At 37.9% G+C, this 21611-nt stretch overlaps 1 protein-coding gene across 1 annotated transcript; it reads left to right on the forward strand.

The window, feature by feature from the left end:
* LOC107640533 lies at positions 7447-9131 on the forward strand. The gene is made up of 2 exons (XM_016344048.1): positions 7447-7791; positions 7965-9131. Exons 1-2 carry the CDS (start codon positions 7447-7449, stop codon positions 9129-9131), a joined length of 1512 nt encoding a protein of 503 aa, XP_016199534.1.

Genomic DNA, 21611 nt, shown 5'->3' on the forward strand with positions numbered 1-21611 from the left:
GTGCTCTTGGTGCTCCAGTCTCAGTTGCTCTATATTGGAACTCAATTCTCCTAAAGAGGTGTTGAGTTGCTCCCAATAGTTGTTGGAGGGAAATGCATCCCTTGAGGCATCTCAGGGATTTCTTGATGAAAAATTTCCTCATGCTCTTGTTGAGGTCCATGAGCAGGCTCTCTTGTTTGCTCCATCCTCTTTTTAGTGATGGGCTTGTCCTCTTCAATGAGGATGTCTTCCTCTATGACAATTTTGGCTGAATTGCATAGGTGACAGATGAGATGAGGAAAGGCTAACCTTGCCAAAGTGGAGCACTTGTTAGCCACCTTGTATAGTTCTAGAGGTATGATCTCATGAACTTCCACTTCCTCTCCATTCATGATACTATAGATCATGATAGCCCGGTCCACGGTAACTTCAGACCGGTTGCTAGTAGGAATGATAGAGCGTTGGATGAACTCTAACCATCCTCTAGCCACGGGCTTGAGGTCAAGCCTTCTCAGTTGAACCGGCTTGCCTTTGGAGTCTCTTTTCCATTGAGCTCTTTCCACACAGATGTCCATGAGGACTTGGTCCAACCTTTGATCAAAGTTGACTCTTCTAGTGAAAGGATGAGAATCTCCTCTCATTATTGGTAAGTTGAACGCCAACCTCACAGTTTCCGAACTGAAATCCAAGTATTTCTCTCGAACCATTGTGAGCCAATTCTTTGGGTTCGGGTTCACACTTTGATCATGGTTCTTAGTGATCCATGCATTAAAATAGAACTCTTGAAGCATTAAGATTCTGACTTGTTGGATGGGGTTGCTGAGAGCTTCCCAACCTCTTCTCCGAACCTCACGTTGGATCTCTGGATACTCATTCTTTTTGAGCATGAAGGGAACCTCATGGATCACCCTTTTCTTGGCCACAACTTCATAGAAGTGGTCTTGATGGACCTTTGAGATGAATCTCTCCATCTCCCATGACTCGAAGGTGGAAGCAACTGCCTTCCCTTTCCTCTTTCTAGAGGTTTCTCCGGCCTTAGGTGCCATTAATGGTTATGGAAAAATAAAAAGCAGAGCTTTTTTCCACACCAAACTTAAAAGGTTTTCTCGTCCTCGAGCAAAAGAAGAAAAAAAGGAGGAGAAGAAGAAGAAATGGAGGAGATAGAGGGGTGTTTTGAATTCGGCCAAGGGGGTTTAAGTGTTTATGATGTGTGAAATTGAAGGTGGTAAGGAGGGGTATTTATAGGGTAAGAGAGAGAGGAAATTCGTGTAAGAAGGGGTTAGGTTTGGGAGGAAATGTTTTGAATTTGAATGGTGAGGTAGGTGGGGTTTTATGATGGGTTTTTGGGGAGTAGAGTGTTATGGAAAGATGTGAAGAGGAGAGAAAAAGAGTTGGAGTAGGTGGGGATCCTGTGGGTCCACAGATCCTGAGGTGTCAAGGAATGCTGGTCCCTGCACCTTTCTGGCGTTTAAACGCCCTTGGTGTGTCATTTCTGGCGTTTAACGCCAGCTCTGCTGCCTTTCATGGTGTTAAACGCCAGGCTGATGCCCCTTTCTGGCGTTTAACGCCAGCCAGATACCCTTTTCTGGCGTTAAATGCCAGTCTGTCTGCCAATTCTGGCGTTTAACGCCCAGAATGCTGCTAGACTGGTGTTAAACCCCTATTTTGCTATTCTTACTGGCGTTTAAATGCCAGTAAGCCTGTCCTCCAGGGGTGTGCTATTTTTGATGCTGTTTTTGATTCTGCTTTAATTCTGCAGCTGTTTTTATTACTCCACATAATCATCAACCTAAAGAAAACATAAAATAACAATGGAAAATGAAATGAAAAAGTAATTAACATAGATAAATAAGATTGGGTTGCCTCCCAATAAGCGCTTCTTTAATGTCAATAGCTTGACAGTGAGCTCTTATAGAGCTTCACAAACACTCAGAGCATGATGGTGGCCTCCCAACACCAAACTTAGAGTTTGAATGTGGGGGCTCTGCTTGACTCTGTATTGAGAGAAGCTTTTCATGCATCCTCTCCAGGGTTACAGAGGAAGATCATTGAGCCTTAAACACAAGGTAGTCCTCATTCATTTGAAGGACTAACTCTCCTCTACCCACATCAATCACAGCTCTTGCTGTGGCTACGAAGAGCCTTTCAAGGATGATGCATTCATCCTCATCCTTGCTAGTGTCTAGGATTATGAAGTCAGCAGGGATGTAAAGGCCTTCAACCTTCACTAAGACATCCTCTACAAGTCCATAAGCCTGTTTCATTGATTTGTCTGCCATCTTTAATGAGATTCTTGCAGCTTGTACCTCAAAGATCCCTAGTTTTTCCATTACAGAGAGTGGCATTAGGTTTATACCTGACCCCAGGTCACATAGAGCCTTCTCAAAGGTCATGGTGCCTATGGTACAAGGTATTAAGAACCTTCCAGGATCCGGTTTCTTCTGAGGTAATTTCTGCTAAACCAAGGTATTCAGTTTATTGATGAGCAATGGAGGTTCATCCTCCCAAGTCTCATTACCAAATAACTTGGCATTCAGCTTCATGATTGTTCCTAGATACCGAGCAACATGCTCTTCAGCAATATCTTCATCCTTTTCAGAGGAAGAATACTCATCAGAGTTCATGAATGGCAATAGTAAGTTCAGTGGAATCTCTATGGTCTCTGGATGAGCATCAAATTCCTTTGGTTCCTCATTCTCATCAGAGCTCATGAATGGCAACAGTAAGTTTAGTGGAATCTCTATGGTCTCTGTATGAGCCTCAGATTCATTTGGTTCCTCATTAGGGAACTCCTTAGTGGTCAGTGGACGTCCAACAAGGTCTTCCTCACTGGAAATCACTGCCTTTTTACTCTCTCCAGGTTCGGCCACTTTGGATATAGTTATGGCCTTGCACTCTCTTTTGGGATTCTCTTCTGTACTGCTTGGGAGAGTATTAGGAGGAGTTTCAGTAACTCTTTTACTCAGCTGACCTACTTGTGCCTCCAAATTTCTGATGGAGGACCTTGTTTCAGCCATGAAACTGAGAGTGGTCTTAGATAGATCAGAGACTATGGTAGGCTCTGCTTAGAATTCTCTGTCTGTTGCTGAGAACATGAGGGAAAAGGCTTGCTATTGCCAAACCTATTTCTCCCACCATTATTATTATTGAAGCCTTGTTGAGGCTTCTATTTATCCTTCTATGAGAAATTTGGATGATTTCTCCATGAAGGATTATAGGTGTTTCCATAGGATTCTCCCATGTAATTCACCTCTTCCATTGCAGGATTCTCAGGGTCATAAGTTTCTCCTTCAGATGAGGCTTTTTTAGTACTACTGGATGCAGCTTGCATTCCAGTCAGATTCTGAGAAATCATATTGACTTGCTGAGTTAATATTTTATTCTGAGCCAATATGGCATTCAGAGTATCAATCTCAAGAATTCCTTTCTTCTGAGTCATCCCATTATTCACAGGATTTCTTTCAGAAGTATACATGAACTGGTTATTTGTAACCATTGCAATGAGTTTCTGGGCTTCTGTAGGTGTTTTCTTCAGATGAAGAGATCCACCAACAGAGTGGTCCAATAACATCTTGGACAATTCAAACAGACCATCATAGAATATACATAAGATGCTCCATTCTGAAAGCATGTCAGAAGGACACCTTCTGATCAATTGCTTGTATCTTTCCCAAGCTTCATAGAGGGATTCACCTTCCTTCTGTCTGAAGGTTTGGACTTCCACTCTAAGCTTACTCATCTTTTGAGGTGGAAAGAATTTGGCCAAGAAAGCATTGACCAACTTTTTCCAAGAGTTCAGGCTTTCTTTAGGTTGTGAGTCCAACATATCCTAGCTCTGTCTCTTACAGCAAAGGGGAAAAGCAGAAGTCTGTAGACCTCGGGATTAACCCCATTGGTCTTAACAGTGTCACAGATTTGTAAGAATTCAGCTAAGAACGGATGAGGATCTTCTAATGGAAGTCCATGAAACTTACAATTCTGCTGCATTAGAGATACTAATTAAGGCTTAAGCTTAAAGTTGTTTGCTCCAATTGCAGGAATTGAGATGCTTCTTCCATAGAAGTTGGAAGTTGGTGCAGTAAAGTCACCAAGCATCTTCCTTGCATCTCCACCATTGTTGTTGGGTTCGGATGCCATGTCTGCTTCTTTTTCAAAATTTTCTGTAAGGTCCTCTTCGGAGTGTTATGCTTTAGCTTCTCTTAGCTTCCTCTTCAGAGTCATTTCAGGTTCAAGATCAGCTTCAACAAGAATGTCCTTATCCTTGCTCCTGCTCATATGAAAAAGAAGAGAACAAAGAGAGAATGGGAATCCTCTATGTCACATTATAGAGATTCCTTTATGTGAGTATAAGAATAGAAGAATAGAAGAATGAGAAGAGAGAGGAGATGAGTAATTCGAACAGAGAGAAGAGAGAGGGGTTCGAATTATGGGTAGAAGAGAAGTGTTAGTAATTAAATAAATAAATAGAAAGAGATGAGAGAGAGAGAGAGTATTCGAATTTTAAGAAGAGGGAAAAGAAAAATATTTTTATTTTTATTTTAATTATTTAGTTAGTGTTCGAAAATATTAAAAGAAATAAAATAAAATTAGAATTTAAAACAATTAGTTAATTAAAAAGAATTTTAAAAGAGTGGTTAGTGATTTTTAAAAATTAGAAGTGGAAAAGTAGTTAGGTGGTTTTGAAAAAGATAAGAAATAGTAAACTTTTTTTTTAAATTAAAACAAACAATTCAAGTAGTTAGTTGAAAAAGATTTGAAAATAAATTTTGAAAAGATAAGAAGTTAGAAAAAGATTTTGAAATTAAAATTTTAAAAAGATATGATTGAATTTATTTTGAAAAAGAATTGAAAAAGAAATTAAAAAGATTTGATTTTTAAAATTAAAGTTGATGACTTGACTAACAAGAAACTAAAAGATATGATTCTAGAATTTAAAGATTGAACCTTTCTTAACAAAAAAGTAGCAAACTTGAAAATTTTCAATCAAAACATTATTCTTAGCAAGGATTTTCGAAAATATGAAATAAAATTAAGAAAAAGATTTTGAAAAATTAGTTTTAAAATTTTCGAAAACATTAAAAGAAAAATGAAAAAGATTTGATTTTAAAAAAGATTTAAAAAGATAAAGTTTTTAAATTGAAATTTTGACTTGATTAACAAGAAACAACTAAATTTTAAAAATTTTTGACCAAGTCAACTCAAAATTTTGAAAAATATGAGAAGAATAAGAAAAAGATAATTTTTTTACTTTTGAATTTTATTGAGGAGAGAGAAAAATAACAAAATAAAACAAAACATAAAAATTTAAGATCAAAACAAATAATGCATGCAAGAACACTTTGAATGCCAAGATGAACACCAAGAACACTTTGAAGATAATTATGAACATCAAGAACATGTTTTTTTGAAAATTTTTAAGAAAAGAAAGACATGCAAGACACCAAACTTAAGAACTTTTGTACTAGGGACACTAACAATTCGAAAATGCACAAGAAAATAAGAAAAGATATAAAACAAGAAAAATTAAAGATTAAACAAGGAAAATCATCAAGAACAACTTGAAGATCAAAGAAGAACACAATGCATGAATTTTCGAAAATATAAGAAAAATTAAAAACATGCAGTTGACACCAAACTTAAAATTTGACACTAGACTCAAACAAGAAACACAAAATTTTTTTATATTTTTTTCGAAAATAAAAATAAAAAGCTTAAACATAAAATAAAAGTACCCAATCTAAGCAACAAGATGAACCGTCAGTTGTTCAAACTCGAAAAATCCTCGGCAATGGTGCCAAAAACTTGGTGCACGGAATTGTGATCACACTTTTCACAACTCCGGTACAACTAACCAGCAAGTGCACTGGGTCGTCCAAGTAATAAAACCTTATGCGAGTAAGGGTCGATTCCAAGGAGATTGTCGGCTTGAAGCAAGCTATGGTCATCCTGTAAATCTTAGTCAGGCAGATTCAATTAGTTATGAGTTTTGATAATTGAAAGATAAATAAAACTTAAATTAAAATAAAGATACTTATGTAATTCATTGGTGGGAATTTCAGATTAGCGTTTAGAGATGCTTTGTTGCTTCTGAACCTCTCCTTTCCTATTGTCTTCATCCAATCATGCGTGCTCCCTTCCATGGCAAGCTGTATGTTAGTAGATCACTGTTGTCAATGGCTACCATCCGTCCTCTCAGTGAAAATGGTCCAGGTACGGTTTTTGTACGGCTAATCAAATGTCGGATCTCTCGTCTTGGATGAAAAATACTATGCACAGCTACCGCACGGCTGATCATCTGTCGGTTCTCACTTGTGTCAGAATAGGATCTCTCTATCCTTTTGCACACTGTCACTGCGCCCAACATTCGTGATTTTGAAGCTCGTCACAGTCATCCCGTCCCAGATCCTACCCGGAATACCACAGACAAGGTTTAGACTTTCCGGATCTTAGGAATGCTGCCAATTGGTTCTAGCCTCTACCACAAAGGTTCTAATCTCATGGATTCGAATGCTCTACTGTCAGGAGAGGCAAGTCAAATCCATGGATCAGAGACCCAAGAGATTATACTCTGGCTATCGTCCAATGACTACATTGAACATCATGTAGACCGCTTGGTTGTCAGGCACGTGGATCTTGGCTAAGTAAGTAACGAAGATAGTGGGTGATTGTCACTGGCCACCCCTTCATTCTGACTTAACTGAATTAAGTACGAGAGTATATATTGGAGAAGAAGTAAGCGTGAATTGAAAGAGAAACAATAGTACTGGCATTAATTCATGAAGAACAGCAGAGCTCCGCACCTTTATCTATGAGGTGTATAAACTCCATCGTAGAAAATACATAAGAGAAAAAGGTCTAGGCATGGCCGAATGGCCAGCCTCCAAATGTGAAAAATGGCATAAGCCTAAAAGTCCAAAGATATATATACAATAGGAAATACTAGTATTTATACTAAATTAGTTACTAAGGATTACAGAAATTGAGTAACTAAGTGCAGAAATCCATTTCTGGGGCCCACTTGGTATGTGCTTGGGCTGAGCATTGAGTTTTACACGTGCATAGGTCTTTTCTGGAGTTAAACGCCAGCTTGGATGCCAGTTTGGGCGTTTAACTCCAATTCTGGTGCCAGTTTGGGCGTTTTACGCCAGAAAAAGGTCTTTGGCTGGCGTTGAACGCCAGTTTGTGCCATCAAATCTCGGACAAAGTATAGACTATTATATATTGATGGAAAGCCCAAGATGTGTACTTTCCAACGCATTTGAGAGAGCGCTAATTGAGATTCTGTAGCTCTAGAAAATCCATTTCGAGTGTAGGAGGATCAGAATCCAACAGCATCTGCAGTCCTTTCTCAGCCTCTGACTCAGACTTTTGCTCAGGTCCCTCAATTTCAGCCAGAAAATACCTGAAATTACAGAAAAACACACAAACTCATTTGAAAATGGTAAAGACTCACTACTAGGGGACGACATGACACTGGCTACTGCTAGACTTGAGGAGGGAAGTGGTGAGAATGGGGAAGACATTGATAATGGAGATGGACAACAGGTTGCTGGGGACAGAGGTGAGAATTGTGGCGATAAAGGCTCTTTACAACAGGAGAATTGCGGCATGAAGGTGATGAACAGGGATGAACAGATGCTCGAAAATAAAAGGGCATGGGAGCTGGCAGTTGAATCCAGTGCAGTGCAATACAATGAAGAGGATGATCTAATGACAATTTTACAAGAACAAAATGAAGCGCTAGCTGAAAAGAGAAGGTTGGCAAAGCAAAAAGAAAAGGCTCGAAGATGCAGACCAAAAAATTTTAAAAAGGTGTGTAATAATATTTTATTATGATTTTTAGCTCTTGGAATGTTAGGAGGTTAGGAGGGATTGGAAAGCTGAGTATGGTTAAAGAGCTGAAAAAGAAACATAAACTGAATATGTTGGGTTTGGTTGAGTCTAAAATGCAAGTTGTGACTAAATTTGATGTAATACGAATTTAGGGGAGCGATGCTGTGGGATGGGAGTTTGTAGGATCGGACGGCATGTCTGGGGGCCTCCTGTTAATGTGGGACGACATGTTGTTCAGAATGAATAACTGTTACAAAGGGGAAAGATGGATATGTGTAGAAGGAGTCCTTTTGAAAAATAAATTTCGTTGTGCTTTCTGTTTGGTATATGGTGCTCATAATAAAACAGGAAAACTTGCTGTATGGGAGGAACTGAGTTTTGTAGCTGGATTATTTCAAGTCCCGATATGCTATATGGGTGACTTTAATGAGGTTATACATGTTGAGGAGAGGAAAGGTCAGGACAGATTAACCGCGTCAGCAGAAGATTTCAAGAATTGGGTACAAGATATGCAGCTAATGGACCTACCTTTGAGTGATTGCAAATATACATGGTTTAGAGGCCGCTCGTGCAGTCGTATTGATAGAGTCCTAGTCAGTGTTGAATGGACGGAGGAGTTTCCAGAGGTTCGACTAAAAGGGGGTCCAAGAGGGCTGTCAGATTACTGTCCAATTATAGTTCAGAATACCATGTACAGAGGTGGCCCGCGTCCTTTTCGAAGCCTAGATTCCTGGTTTACACATGAAGGTTTCCTAAGAATGGTCAGAGAGGAATGGAGGAATCTTGGTGAGAGGCAATTCACTAATAAGCTGAAGGCTCTTATGGTGCCTTTGGGAATATGGCATAAGGACAAATTTGGCGATATAGATAAAAAGATTCAGCAATTTGAGGAGGAGATCAGGAAGATAGATGAGTTGGCAGGAGATGGAGTTTATGATGATACAACGGAGGCTAGAAGGAAGGCATTAGTAAGCAGTTGCAAGCAGTGGTATGTGAGAAAAGAAATACACTGGAAGCAGATGTCGCGCTCCAAGCATGCGAAGGATATGGATAAAAACACTAGGTACTTCCATAACTTGGCATCGGCAAGAAGGAGAAAAAATAGAATTGATGCCCTGCTAATTAACGGAAGGTTGGTAAGAAATCAAGCTCGGATCAAGATCGCTATCAGAGATTTCTATAAAGACTTGTATCACCAGGAGAGGTCACCAGTGGTGGGTTTTAGGGACGGACTGGTAAACAGGATTGATGAAGAGGAGTCGATAGCTTTGGAGAGAATACCGACATCAGAGGAGATTAGAGAGGATGTTTGGGATTGAGAGTCATCCAAAGGACCAGGAAATGATGGGTATAACATGAACTTCGTAAAGAGGTGCTGGGATGAGATTGGTGTAGAGTTTACCGAAGCGGTCCAAGATTTCTTTCGATCTTCAAGGTTCCCTTCTGATTCCAATATTACTTGGGTAGCCCTTGCACCTAAGTACATTAGAGCCAAGGAGATTAAGGACCTCCGGCCGATCAATATGGTAGGTTGTGTGTACAAAGTGATTTCAAAAGTGATGGTTAGGAGAATGAGAACAGTCATGCCAGGTCTAGTAGGGGAGACGCAGAGCGCCTTTGTGAAGGGTCGGAAGATACATGATGGGGCACTTATTGCATGCGAAACAGTGCAATGGCTAAAGACGCGAAGAAAGAAAGCGACAATCATCAAACTAGACTTTCAGAAGGCTTATGATCGGGTTAAATGGAGCTTTGTGGACATCGTGCTACAGAAAATGGGCTTTGGCTGGAGGTGGAGGGAGTGGGCGAAGGAGTGTTGAAAGAGCGAAACTCTCGCGCGATCTAGAATTTTCACAATAAATTCGCGTTGTAAGTATAGCTTCTAGACCGACAAGAATTCCTTTCTTACAAAAATTTGGTTGTCACAAGTAACAAAACCCAATAAAATTTATAACCGAAGTATTTAAACCTCGGGTCGTCTTCTCAAAGAATTGCAGGGAGGTATGATTTATTATTGGCTATGGAAAAGGTAGAATTTTGGGTTTTTAAAATAAGGAGCACATAATTTAAATGACAAGAAAAATAAATTGATAATTAATAAAATCTCTTGGCAAGGTATGAGAGTTAGAATTCCTATCCCAGTTATCCTTATCAGATGTGATGAGAATTGCTCGTTGCTCCCACTTAGTCAACCTCCAACTGTGAAGGTGAGTGGATAGATCAATTTGAATCCTCAAGTCCTAGTCAATTCCCAAAGAAAGACTAGAGTTAGTGGAATTCAAGTCAATTAGCAACTTCCAATTATCAGTCAACAAAAGAGTTTGATAACTCAAGAGTCTCTAATTACTCAACCAAAGCGAAAAGGAGAAAAATCCAAATTATTTATATCATAAATAAAAGAAACAAATCATAGATCTGAAAATACCTCAAATTATATTAAATAAAAAATCAATTTAAACATAAAGAGTTCATAAACTAAATCGAGAAAATAAATAAAAGGAACATTGAACCTGGAACTCAGAAGAAATTGTAAGTTGAAATAATAAGAAATCCTAAATCCTTTAAGAGGAATCATAATCCTAAATCCTAAGAGAGAGGAGAGAGCCTCTCTCTCTCTAAAACTACATCTAAAATATGAAAAGTGAATTATGAATGTCGTATATTGTGAATGGATGGACTCCCCCACTTTATAGCCTCTAATATGTGTCTTCTGGGCCGAAAACTGGGTCAGAAATAACCCAGAAATTGCTGGGGATGAAATCTGCCACGCTAATTTTCGTCACTGCGACGCATCCGTGTGGAGCACGCATTCGCATTGCCTACTATAGCAAATTATATATCAAATTGAAGCCCCGGATGTTAGCTTTGCAACGTAACTGGAACCGCATCATTTGGACCTCTGTAGCTCAAGTTATGGTCGTTTTAGTGCGAGAGGGTCAGGCTGACAGCTTTGCAGTTCCTTTAACTTCTTGTATTCCTTCCACTTTTGCATGCTTCCTTTCCATCCTCTAAGCCATTCCTGCCCTGTAATCTCTAAAAACACTTAACATACATATCACAGCATCAAATGGTAATAAGAGAGGATTAATATTAGCAATTATAAGGCCAAAGAAGCATGGTTTCAATCATAGCACAAAATCAGGAAGGAAAATGTAAAACATGCGATTAGTATGAATAAGTGGGCAAAGACTTGATAAATACCACTCAATTGAGCACAAGATAAACTATGAAATAGTGGTTTATCAACCTCCCCACACTTAAACATTAGCATGTCCTCATGCTAAGCTCAAGAGAAGCTGTAAAGAGTGAAGGGGAATGGTAGAATGTATGAAATGCAACCTATGAATGCAACTAAATGCTAAGATGTTTTTATCTACTTGGTTAAAACTAAATAAGCTCTTCAAGACAAACATAAATCAGATTTCACTAATTCAAATTATACAATAAAAGACAAGTAAACTTGTAAGAAGATAGCTCATGAAAGCAGGGAACATAGAATTAAGCATTGAACCCTCACTGGTAGTGTATATCACTCTAATTCTCAAGTGTCTAGGGTTAATCTCTCTACTCTTCTCTAGTTATGCTTTCTAAACTTTGTTCTTCATCTAACCAATCAACAATTATTTAGTATTCCACTGCAAACATCATGAGGTCTTTTCAGGGTTGTAATGGGCTAAGGTAAGGGTGAGGATATATGTATGACCAAGTGAGCTATAATATAAATCTTTAATTAACCTAAGCTCTTCACCTATACACATATTCTCTATATAACTTTAGAATCATGCCTAGCTACCCATAATTTCCACTTTTGCATCACATACTCATGTACCAAATTTTTCTTTAATTTTATCCCATATGCATGATCTTTTATTAAACTTAACATTGGGGTAATTTTGTCCCCTTATTTATTTACTTATTTATTGAATATTTTTGGTTTTTTTTTTCTTTTTTTTTTCTTTTTTTTATGAAGACATAAAAGCAAAAATAACATATCAATGCACATGGATTTTTAATTTTTCTGTTTTACATGAGTAGGCACCTAAATTCCCAACATTTTATTAAAGTAAGAACATAACACATTCCCTTATTAACCCATGTTCCCACAATTTTTCCACACTTAATTGATACACAATCTCTATCTTAAGCTAACCAAAGATTCAATTTGGGGTAATTAATTTGTTTTTCTGCTTAAGGCTAGTGATGTGGTTATAGAACAGAAAGGGATTAAAAAGCTCAAAGTGGCTAACAAGGGTGACATAAAAGGGTAGGCTTATTTGGGATAAGTGAGCAAAACAAGTAATGGCCTCAATCATATGCAAGCATGTAAATACACTAAATAATGGACATATAGAATGGAATAAAGCAAAGATTATAATCATAGGGAAGAAAACACACAAGAATAAAAATTTATGGTTAAATAATGTAACTGATAAACCACTATTTCATGGTTTATCTTGTGCTCAATTGAGTGGATTTTATCAACTCTTTACCCACTTATTCATACTATTTGCATGGTTTTACATTTGCCTTCCTAATTATGTGCTTTGATTGAAAACATGCTTTTTTGGACTTATAATTGCTAATATTAATCCTCTCTTATTACCATTAGATGCCTTGATATGTGTGTTGAGTGATTTCAGATATTATAGGACAGGAATGACTCAGAGGATAGAAAGGAAGCATGCAAAAGTGGAAGGAATACAAGAAGTTAGAGAAATTGCTAAGCTATCCAGCCTGACCTCTCTGCACTCAAACGGCTATAACTTTAGCTACAGAGGTCCAAATGACGCGGTTCCAGTTGCGTTGGAAAGCTAACATCTAGGGCTTTGATTTGATATATAATATAATATAGTTTCCCTGACGCTAGACAATGCGACCGCGTGATCCATGCGGCTGCGTTGCAGTGACGAAAAACCAGCGTGGCAAAATCCGAAACCAGCGAATTCTGGACTATTTTTAACCCAGTTTGCGGCCCAAGAAATACAGATTAGAGGCTATAAAGTGGGGGAATACATCCATTCATAGGAGGCTCTCATTTTTACAATTTTAGGAGTCGATGTAGTTTTTAGAGAGAAAGGTTCTCTCCTCTCTCTTAGGATTAGGATTTAGGATTTCTCTTAGTTTTAGGAGTGACTCTCAATCCCAGGTTCTTTATTTTTATTTATTTTCTTAATTTAATTTATGAACATCTATGCCAGATTTAATTTCTTTTGTTAATGCAATTCGAGGTATTTTCAGATTTAACATTGCTTTGCTTATATTGATGCTTTTAATTTAATTTAGATATTTTTCTCCCTTTTGGATTTGGTTAAATAATTGGTAACACTTGAGTTGTCAAACTCAGGAGTGGTTGAAATTGGCAGATGTTGCTTTAGCTAGGATTGCTCTAACACTAGTCTCTCTACATGAGTTGACTAGGACTTGAGGATCAAGCTAATTAGTCCACTTGACTTAACTAAGTGGGATTAAAATCCAATTCTCATCACATCTGATAAGGATAACAAGGACAGGATTTCCGGTTCTCATACCTTGCCAAGAGTTTATTTTACAGTTATTTATTTATTTTTATTGCTCGAAAATATACCTGTGCACATTGCCCAAACTTCCAAAACCCCCAATTTACAATCTTCATAACCAATAATAAGAACATACTTCCCTGCAATTCCTTGAGAAGACGACCCGAGGTTTAAATACTCGGTTATCAATTTTAAAGGGGTTTATTACTTGTGACAACCAAAACGTTTATACGAAGGGATTTTTGTCAGTTTAGACACTATATCTACAACGTGACTGTTTTTATGACATTCTTTACTGGCAAAAATCCTAACGTCAAAAATGGCGCCGTTGCCGGGAAACTGCAAACGTGTGCCTTATTATTGGTTATTGTAAATATTTTTTTATTTTTGCTTGTTTATTTGTTTTTATTTTTGTTTTTATTTTTGCTTTTCCATAAATTAAGAGGTTATTTATTTTTATTTAGTTATTAAAAAAAAATTTCAAAAATTTGTTCTTAGTGTTCATCTTGATCTTCAAGTTGTTCTTCACGTTCATCTTGACCTTCAAGCTGTTCTTAGTTGTTTTCTTTGTTTTGATCTAAAAATTTGAAATTTGGTGTCATTTTATTGTTTTTCTCTTTCCTCATTAAATTCAAAAATATTTTTAATTAATTTTTTTCGAAAAAAAAAATTTCAGATTTTATTTTTAAAATTTTTATCTTATCTTATCTTATTTCAAAAATCAAATTTCAAAATTCAAATTTAAAAAAAAAATTCAAAATTTAAATTTAAAAATTTTCAAATTTCAAATTTTAAATTTCAAAATTTAATTCAAAATTTAAATAACCTTTTAATTTAAATTTATTTTTATTTACATTTTTAATTTTTATTTTCTACTATGAACTCTCACCCCTTTGGCTCTGAGTCTGGTTACAATAAGGTTGCAGGAAGAAGAAATTACAATGAGAACAGGCATCAAGGTTGGAACAATCAAAGATGGGAGGAGCCACAAGGATTTGATCAATCCTCATGGCAACAACCACCTCCAATGGACTATCAACAACCACCACCATATGCCTATGAACCCTTTCCTCAACATCACTTTGGACCACCAAACTCACAAGCCCCTTTCCGCCATTTACCTCTATATGACCCTAACCCTCAACCACCATACCAACCACCTTATGAGCCATATGAACCATATATAGAACCACCCCAATTCCAATCCAATCACTCCCAACCACCACCACTTTCTTTTGTATCATGTCCAAGTCCAGCAACCCGAGAAGCAGAGGATTGCCTAAGGGAAACAGTAATTAAATTTCAGGCAACCGTTCAACAACTGGAGCAAGTATTAATTCAATGGGCTTCTAGACGCTCAAATATACAAGGGTCAACCACAGCCCCATGTGGACAATTTCATGAAGGGCGTAGCATGAAGGAGATACTAGAGGCTCCAGTGGACAAGACAGAGCATGAATTCATACTAGAACAAGCAGAAGAAGCTGTCATCGTTCAAGAAGAAGAGTTGGTTGAAGACTTAGGAGATGCAGAACCTCCATGAGAAAGTCCAGTCATAGAACCCCCTTCCAAGACGTTTGAAATTGATGCTAAGGAGGGTATACAACCTACAAAGCATATCACAGTTAAGGACTTGGAAGAGGTTGATCAAGAGATGGAGATTCAAGAAGAAAAAGCACAACCTCCCATGCCCTTGGAAAGCAATGAAGATAAGATTGAATTGGAAGAAAACTACCAAGAGGAAGAGGTTAAATTGAAGAAGCTTGCAAAGAGGTGGTAATTATCAGAGAAGAGCACAAGGGAGTGGAGCTTGCAATTTCATTAAAAACACCTCCCTCTAAGTTGCCATCATCCTTCACAACATTCAAGTGGGTAAAATTCATATCCCTTAGCTTTCTAATCCCACTTGAATATGGGCTACTGGAGACGGATGGTCAACTTAGAGCTCTTTGTGGCATTAAGAGTAAGAGAAAGATGGTCAATGGTAAGAATCATCCTGCAAGGTTCATTATGGTTGGAAGCTTTAAGTTTAAACGCAAGGGTTGGTGTAAAGCTCAACTGAATGGGTCTAGGAAGTTGTTTGGCCGCTTTAGTGAGAATTCAGATTGCTTGCTACCCAGATGGAATCATGATAATTAACACAAAGACAAGTGTAAAAGCAAGATTTGGGATCCTGGAATCTGCTCTGACATTTGTTACCCCGGGAGCCTAAGAATCCGTTTGAAGCTTCTTAAGGGCTTTACATGCTTAGTTTGGGACCCCGGAGGTTACTGGAGATACAAACATTGGTGGGAATTCCTAGATCAGTACAAGCACAAGCCACCATAGCAGGAAGCTCATCAAATGTCCAACTTAAGGACTCTAACTAAAAGTGCTAGGTGGGAGACAATCCACCATGGTATAATCATTCCTTTCTCAATTTTAATTTTATTTAGTTTTGTTTGTTTTTGAATTTTATTTTATTTTGTTATATTAAACCTGGAGTTTTGCATCACATTCATATTAACACTGCATTCTGCATTTTTTTTCAGATTATTATAAAAAAATAAAAAAAAAAACAAAACACGCACGCGACGCGGCAGCGTCGCTGACGCGTCCGCGTCACCAGTGCAATGGGAAGAAAAAAATGAACAGAAAGTTACACAGGAGCAGGGCTGGAGGCGTGCCAATGGCACAAATTACCCCACGCGACCGCGTCGCTGATGCGACCGCGTCATATGGGAATAATGGCCTCCCACGCGACCGCGTGCCCCACGCGGCCGCGTGACCAGGATTTCGACGTCAAAAGGGTGCATGGCCGAAAGTTGTGCTAGAGTTGGGCTGGAATCGTGCTGGAAGCCCAAGCCTCACCACGCGAACGCGTGCCCCACGCGAACGCGTGCCCCACGCGTCCGCGTCATATCCCTATGATGGCCACTCACGCGATCGCGTCAATCACGCGACCGCGTCACCCAGGATTTTGGCAATACTAAGTTTTGAACAGAGAGTTGTGCGACCGCGAGGCTGCACTCGCGCCACTAGCACAAATCAAGTCACGTGATCGCGTGCCCCACGCGTCCGCGTCACCTGACCTTATTGCGCATCACGCGGCCGCGTCACCCACGCGACCGCGTCGCCAGCGTCGCACACCTTAACCTCATATGCCAAAATATCTTGTCTTTCTCTTCCCCAAATCCTATTTTCTCTTTTCCGTCCTTATTTCTTACTTACTTCTCCTCTCTTTCTTTCCCTTCTCATTCTTCTTATCTTTCATTTTATTTTGCTTCATTTATTTGCATATTTCATTCATTACATTATTTTCACTGGTGTTGAAATTTTATTTGGATCATTGTGGATTATTGCATAATTATTTGACAATTATATATTACTTTTTAAAGGATGCTTGCATGTTCAATTTAATACTTTCAAATAGCTTATTTACCATACATGCTATGTGTTTGTGAAAAAGCCCATATGGCATTATGCACTTCTCTATTATACTTTATACTACTTAATGCTTGCTTTTCATAAACTCCCTTTACTATTTTAATTGAATATAATTGTCAATACAAACATGGTAATTTATTACAAGTAATGCTTGGTCTATGCTACTCATGCCCTTTTCCGGCATGCCAATAAACACCTTGCATCCACTTATCTTTCGATGCACTGGCTATTTTTTATTGCTGGCTTTTCACATGTACTCGAGAGCATGTGTTAATGTCAATTACATCCTAATGTGCATCCATCACCACTCTTCCATTCTCTTCCTTACTATATATCTATTTGAATTTAATTTACTTTCTCTTCCCTTCTTCAGGATGGCCACCAAGGAAGGAAAAGAGAAAGCTACTCCCAAACCGCCAGCAAGGAAAGGAACAAAAAAGAGCCCAGCTGAGAAACCACAACCCCCATCCACTTGCACATCTTAGCATGCACCGAGGACGGTGTAATCTTTAAGTGTGGGGAGGTCGATACCGATCTCTATGGGTTAGTACTTTCTTGTCTCAAACACCAATGTTTAAATTTTCTTTGTAGATTAGTTGTTGCATTTGCATGTTTGTTTTATTTTTGCATATTTTACCACTTGGTGGAAGTAATATTTTCTTTTTCAAGAAATTTTTTAGAGAATTTCACTAATTTGAATAAAATTTAATGTTACACTTGTTTGAAGAGATATTATACTGGAACATGGTTTAGAGCTCGAACACACAAAACCTGTGAGATTTTGAGCCTATTTGAATTGGTTGCATTTTAATCAACCAATATTTTATTTTTTGTGTGTGTTTTTCTCTCTAAAATTGTGATCTTTGTCTTGCTTAATTCTATATTTCCATGGTTTGATGTATGCATACACTTATATGATTGAGGCCTTTGTTTCACTGAGCTTACATACCCATATGGCCTTACCTTTCATTATCCTTTGCAAACCAATTTGAACCTATTTTACCCCTTTTATTCTTTATTTTAGCTCATCACTAACTCTAAGCGGAAAACAATAATGTCCTTAATTTGAATCATTGGTTAGCTTAGACTAGTGAGAGTGCTCATGATTTAAGTGTGGAAAAATTGGGTTTGGAAACATTTGGTTTGAGAATTGAGTATGTTAGAATTTTCTGAAAATGTGAAAGAAATGTTTAGAACATAGTTCATGCATTCAATACTTTAATCGTATGCATTGAGAAAAAAAAGAAAAAAGAAGAAAAATAAAGGAGAAAAAGAAAAGAGAAAGAGCAAATAAGTAAAAGGGGACAAAATGCCCCAAAATATGTGGTGAAAGCAATGCATATGAGTTGTACTTGAAATTAGAATGCATGAATATGTGAAAAACATAGTTAATGGATGGTTAGATGTTGTATTATGATTACATGGATTGTTTAAGTTAGGTGGGAAAAGTTTAAGTTAATTAAGGATTCAGATTTTAGTCCACTTGACCAAATACAATCCTACCTTGGCCTTAACCCCATTACAACCCTTAAAAGACCTCCTGATTTGTGTATTTGTGCATTAAATTTGTGTTGATTGTTAGATGAAGAGCAAGCCTTAGAAAGCAAGGATAGTAGAGAATTGAGAGAATCGAACCTTAAACACTTGAGTGATTAGAGTGTATACACTACCAGTGAGGGTTCGATGCTCAATTCCTTGTTCCCGGTTTTCATGAGCTATTTTCTTCTACAAGTCTATTTATGCTTCATTTTTATGATTTGAATTAGTGAAATCCAGTTCATATTTGTTCTTGAAAGATTTGTTTATTTTTAACCAAGTAGGTAAAAACATTTTTTGCATGTAGTTGCATTCATAGGTTGCATTTCATACATTATACCATTCCTCTTCATCTTTATAGTTTCTCTTGAGCTTAGCATGAGGACATGCTAGTGTTTAAGTGTGGGGAGGTTGATAAACCACTATTTTATAGTTTATCTTCAAAAGTGGAAGGAATACAAGAAGTTGGAGAAATTGCTAAGTTGTCCAGCCTGACCTCTCTGCACTCAAACAGCTATAACTTTAGCTACAGAGGTCCAAATGACGCGGTTCCAGTTGCATTGGAAAGCTAACATCTAGGGATTTGATTTGATATATAATATAATATAGTTTCCCTGACGCTAGGCGACGCGACCGCGTGATCCATGTGGCTGCGTCGCAGTGACGAAAAACCAGCGTGGCAAAATCCGAAACCAGCGAATTCTGGACTGTTTTTGACCCAGTTTGCGGCCCAAAAAATACAGATTAGAGGCTATAAAGTAGGGGAATACATCCATTCATAGGAGGCTCTCATTTTTACAATTTTAGGAGTAGATATAGTTTTTAGAGAGAGAGGTTCTCTCCTCTCTCTTAGGATTAGGATTTAGGATTTCTCTTAGTTTTAGGAGTGACTCTCAATCCCAGGTTCTTTATTTTTATTTATTTTCTCAATTTAATTTCTTTTGTTAATGCAATTCAAGGTATTTTCAGATTTAAGATTGCTTTGCTTATATTGATGCTTTTAATTTAATTTAGATATTTTTCTCCCTTTTGCCTTTGGTTAAATAATTGGTAACACTTGAGTTGTCAAACTCAGGAGTGGTTGAAATTGGCAGATTTTGCTTTAGCTAGGATTGCTCTAACACTAGTCTCTCCACAGGAGTTGACTAGGACTTGAGGATCAAGCTAATTAGTCCACTTGACTTAACTAAGTGGGATTAAAATCCAATTCTCATCACATCTGATAAGGATAACAAGGACAGGATTTCCGGTTCTCATACCTTGCCAAGAGTTTATTTTATAGTTATTTATTTATTTTTATTGCTCGAAAATATACCTGTGCGCATTGCCCAAACTTCCAAAACCCCCAATTTACAATCTTCATAACCAATAATAAGAACATACTTTCCTGCAATTCCTTGAGAAGACGACTCGAGGTTTAAATACTCAGTTATCAATTTTAAAGGGGTTTGTTACTTGTGACAACCAAAACGTTTGTACGAAGGGATTTTTGTCGGTTTAGAGACTATATCTACAACGTGACTGTTTTTATGACATTCTTTACTGGCAAAAATCCTAACATCAGTAACCATATAAATAAGCTCAAAATCTCACGGGTTGTGTGTTCTTTGGCTCAAAAACCATGTTCCAAATACAACTTCAAACAAATTTAACAAAAAATTTTTCAATTTAAATTAGTGAGATACTATAAAAATTTTTTGAAAAAGAAAATATTACTTTAACCAAGTAGTAACTAAATGCGTAAAATCAAGAAAACATGTAATTAAATATGCAAATGAAACAATGAATTAACAAAGAAAATAGAATATTAGTGTTGAGAAGGAAATAACTAACCCATGGAAGTCGGTATCGACCTCCCCACACTTAAAGATTGCACCGTCCTCGGTGCATGCTAAGATATGCAGGTGGACGGGCTGCTTCAACTGATATTTTTCTCCAAAGATTGTGCAGATGGAACTTGTCTGTTTCCCCATTTAGAAGCTTTCCTTTTCTCTTTCTCGGTGGCCAGCCTGAAAGTAGAGGAAAAGAAGAAAAGTAACCCAGGAATAAAGAGAAGAAAATAAATAAATTATGGGTGGGTTAATGCCAAATAATGGGGTCTCAATTACATGGTAGCTACAACATGTAAGTGAGAAAATAATAGAAGCACATGGCATGCCAGTGGTGCACAATTTGTAACAATGGGGAAGAGAGTGGGTAAGGAGAGATAATATAAATTCATGTCAATACAAAAGTAATACAGATATAAAAGATTGGAATTGATTTAAATAATATTACCCAATCAGAATAAAACAAGTCACTAAGCACCCAAAATAATTCAAGAGAAGATGCAACAGTTAAATAAGAAAATTCAACACCAACAGAAAAGTAATAAATTTAGAAAAGAAAGTAAAAATATGCACAAAATTAAAATGCAATGAATGAAAGTATGTAAATAAATTAAGTAAAATAGAATGAAGGTGAAAAAGAATGAGAAGTGAAAGAAAGGAAGAGGAGGTAAGTAAGAAAGAGGGAAGGAAAAATTAGGATTGGGGAAGAAAAGATAAGATTTTGGCACTGATCTAGATAAACTGTGCATCACATGCGACGCGGACGCGTTGGTCACGCGATCGCGTGAGTTGCGATATTTTCAAGTGACGCGGACGCGTCGGTCACACGGACACGTGACTTGATTTGTGCTGGTGGCGCGAGAGCAGCCTTGCGTTCGCGCAACTCTCTGGCTCAAGCGCATATTGCCAAAATTCAGGGTGACGCGCACGCGTGAATGGCCTTTCTATTAAAAATGACGCGGACACGTGGGGCACGCGTTCGCGTGGTAGGGCTTGTGCTTCTAGCATGGTTCCAGCCCCACTCCATCATAACTTACTGCCAAACACATTTTTACGTCGATTTTGCAGGGCACGCGTTCGCATGGGTGACGCGGACGCGTGGGAGGCATGTTTTCAAAAATGACATGGCCGCGTCAGCGATGCGGTCGCATGGGCATGGTTATGCCTAAGGCGCGCCTCCAGCCACGCTTTCGCGTGACTTTCTGTTCAACTTTCTTTTCTTTCCAACGCACCTGTGACGCGGACGCATCAGCGACGCTTACGCATCACGTGCGTGTTTTTTTTTTATGCTGGATGCAAAATGCAATGATAGTGTGGGTGCTATGAATAATTTCAGGTTCAATGAAAATAGAATAAAATAAAATTCAAAAATAAACAAAATGAAATAAAATCAAAATTGAAGAAAAGGAACGATCATACCATGGTGGGTTATCTCCCACCTAGCACTTTTAGTTAAAGTCCTTAAGTTGGACATTTGGGGAGTGGGGAGTCC

Source organism: Arachis ipaensis, chromosome B05 (genome assembly GCF_000816755.2).
Source record: "Arachis ipaensis cultivar K30076 chromosome B05, Araip1.1, whole genome shotgun sequence".
NCBI lineage: Eukaryota > Viridiplantae > Streptophyta > Magnoliopsida > Fabales > Fabaceae > Arachis > Arachis ipaensis.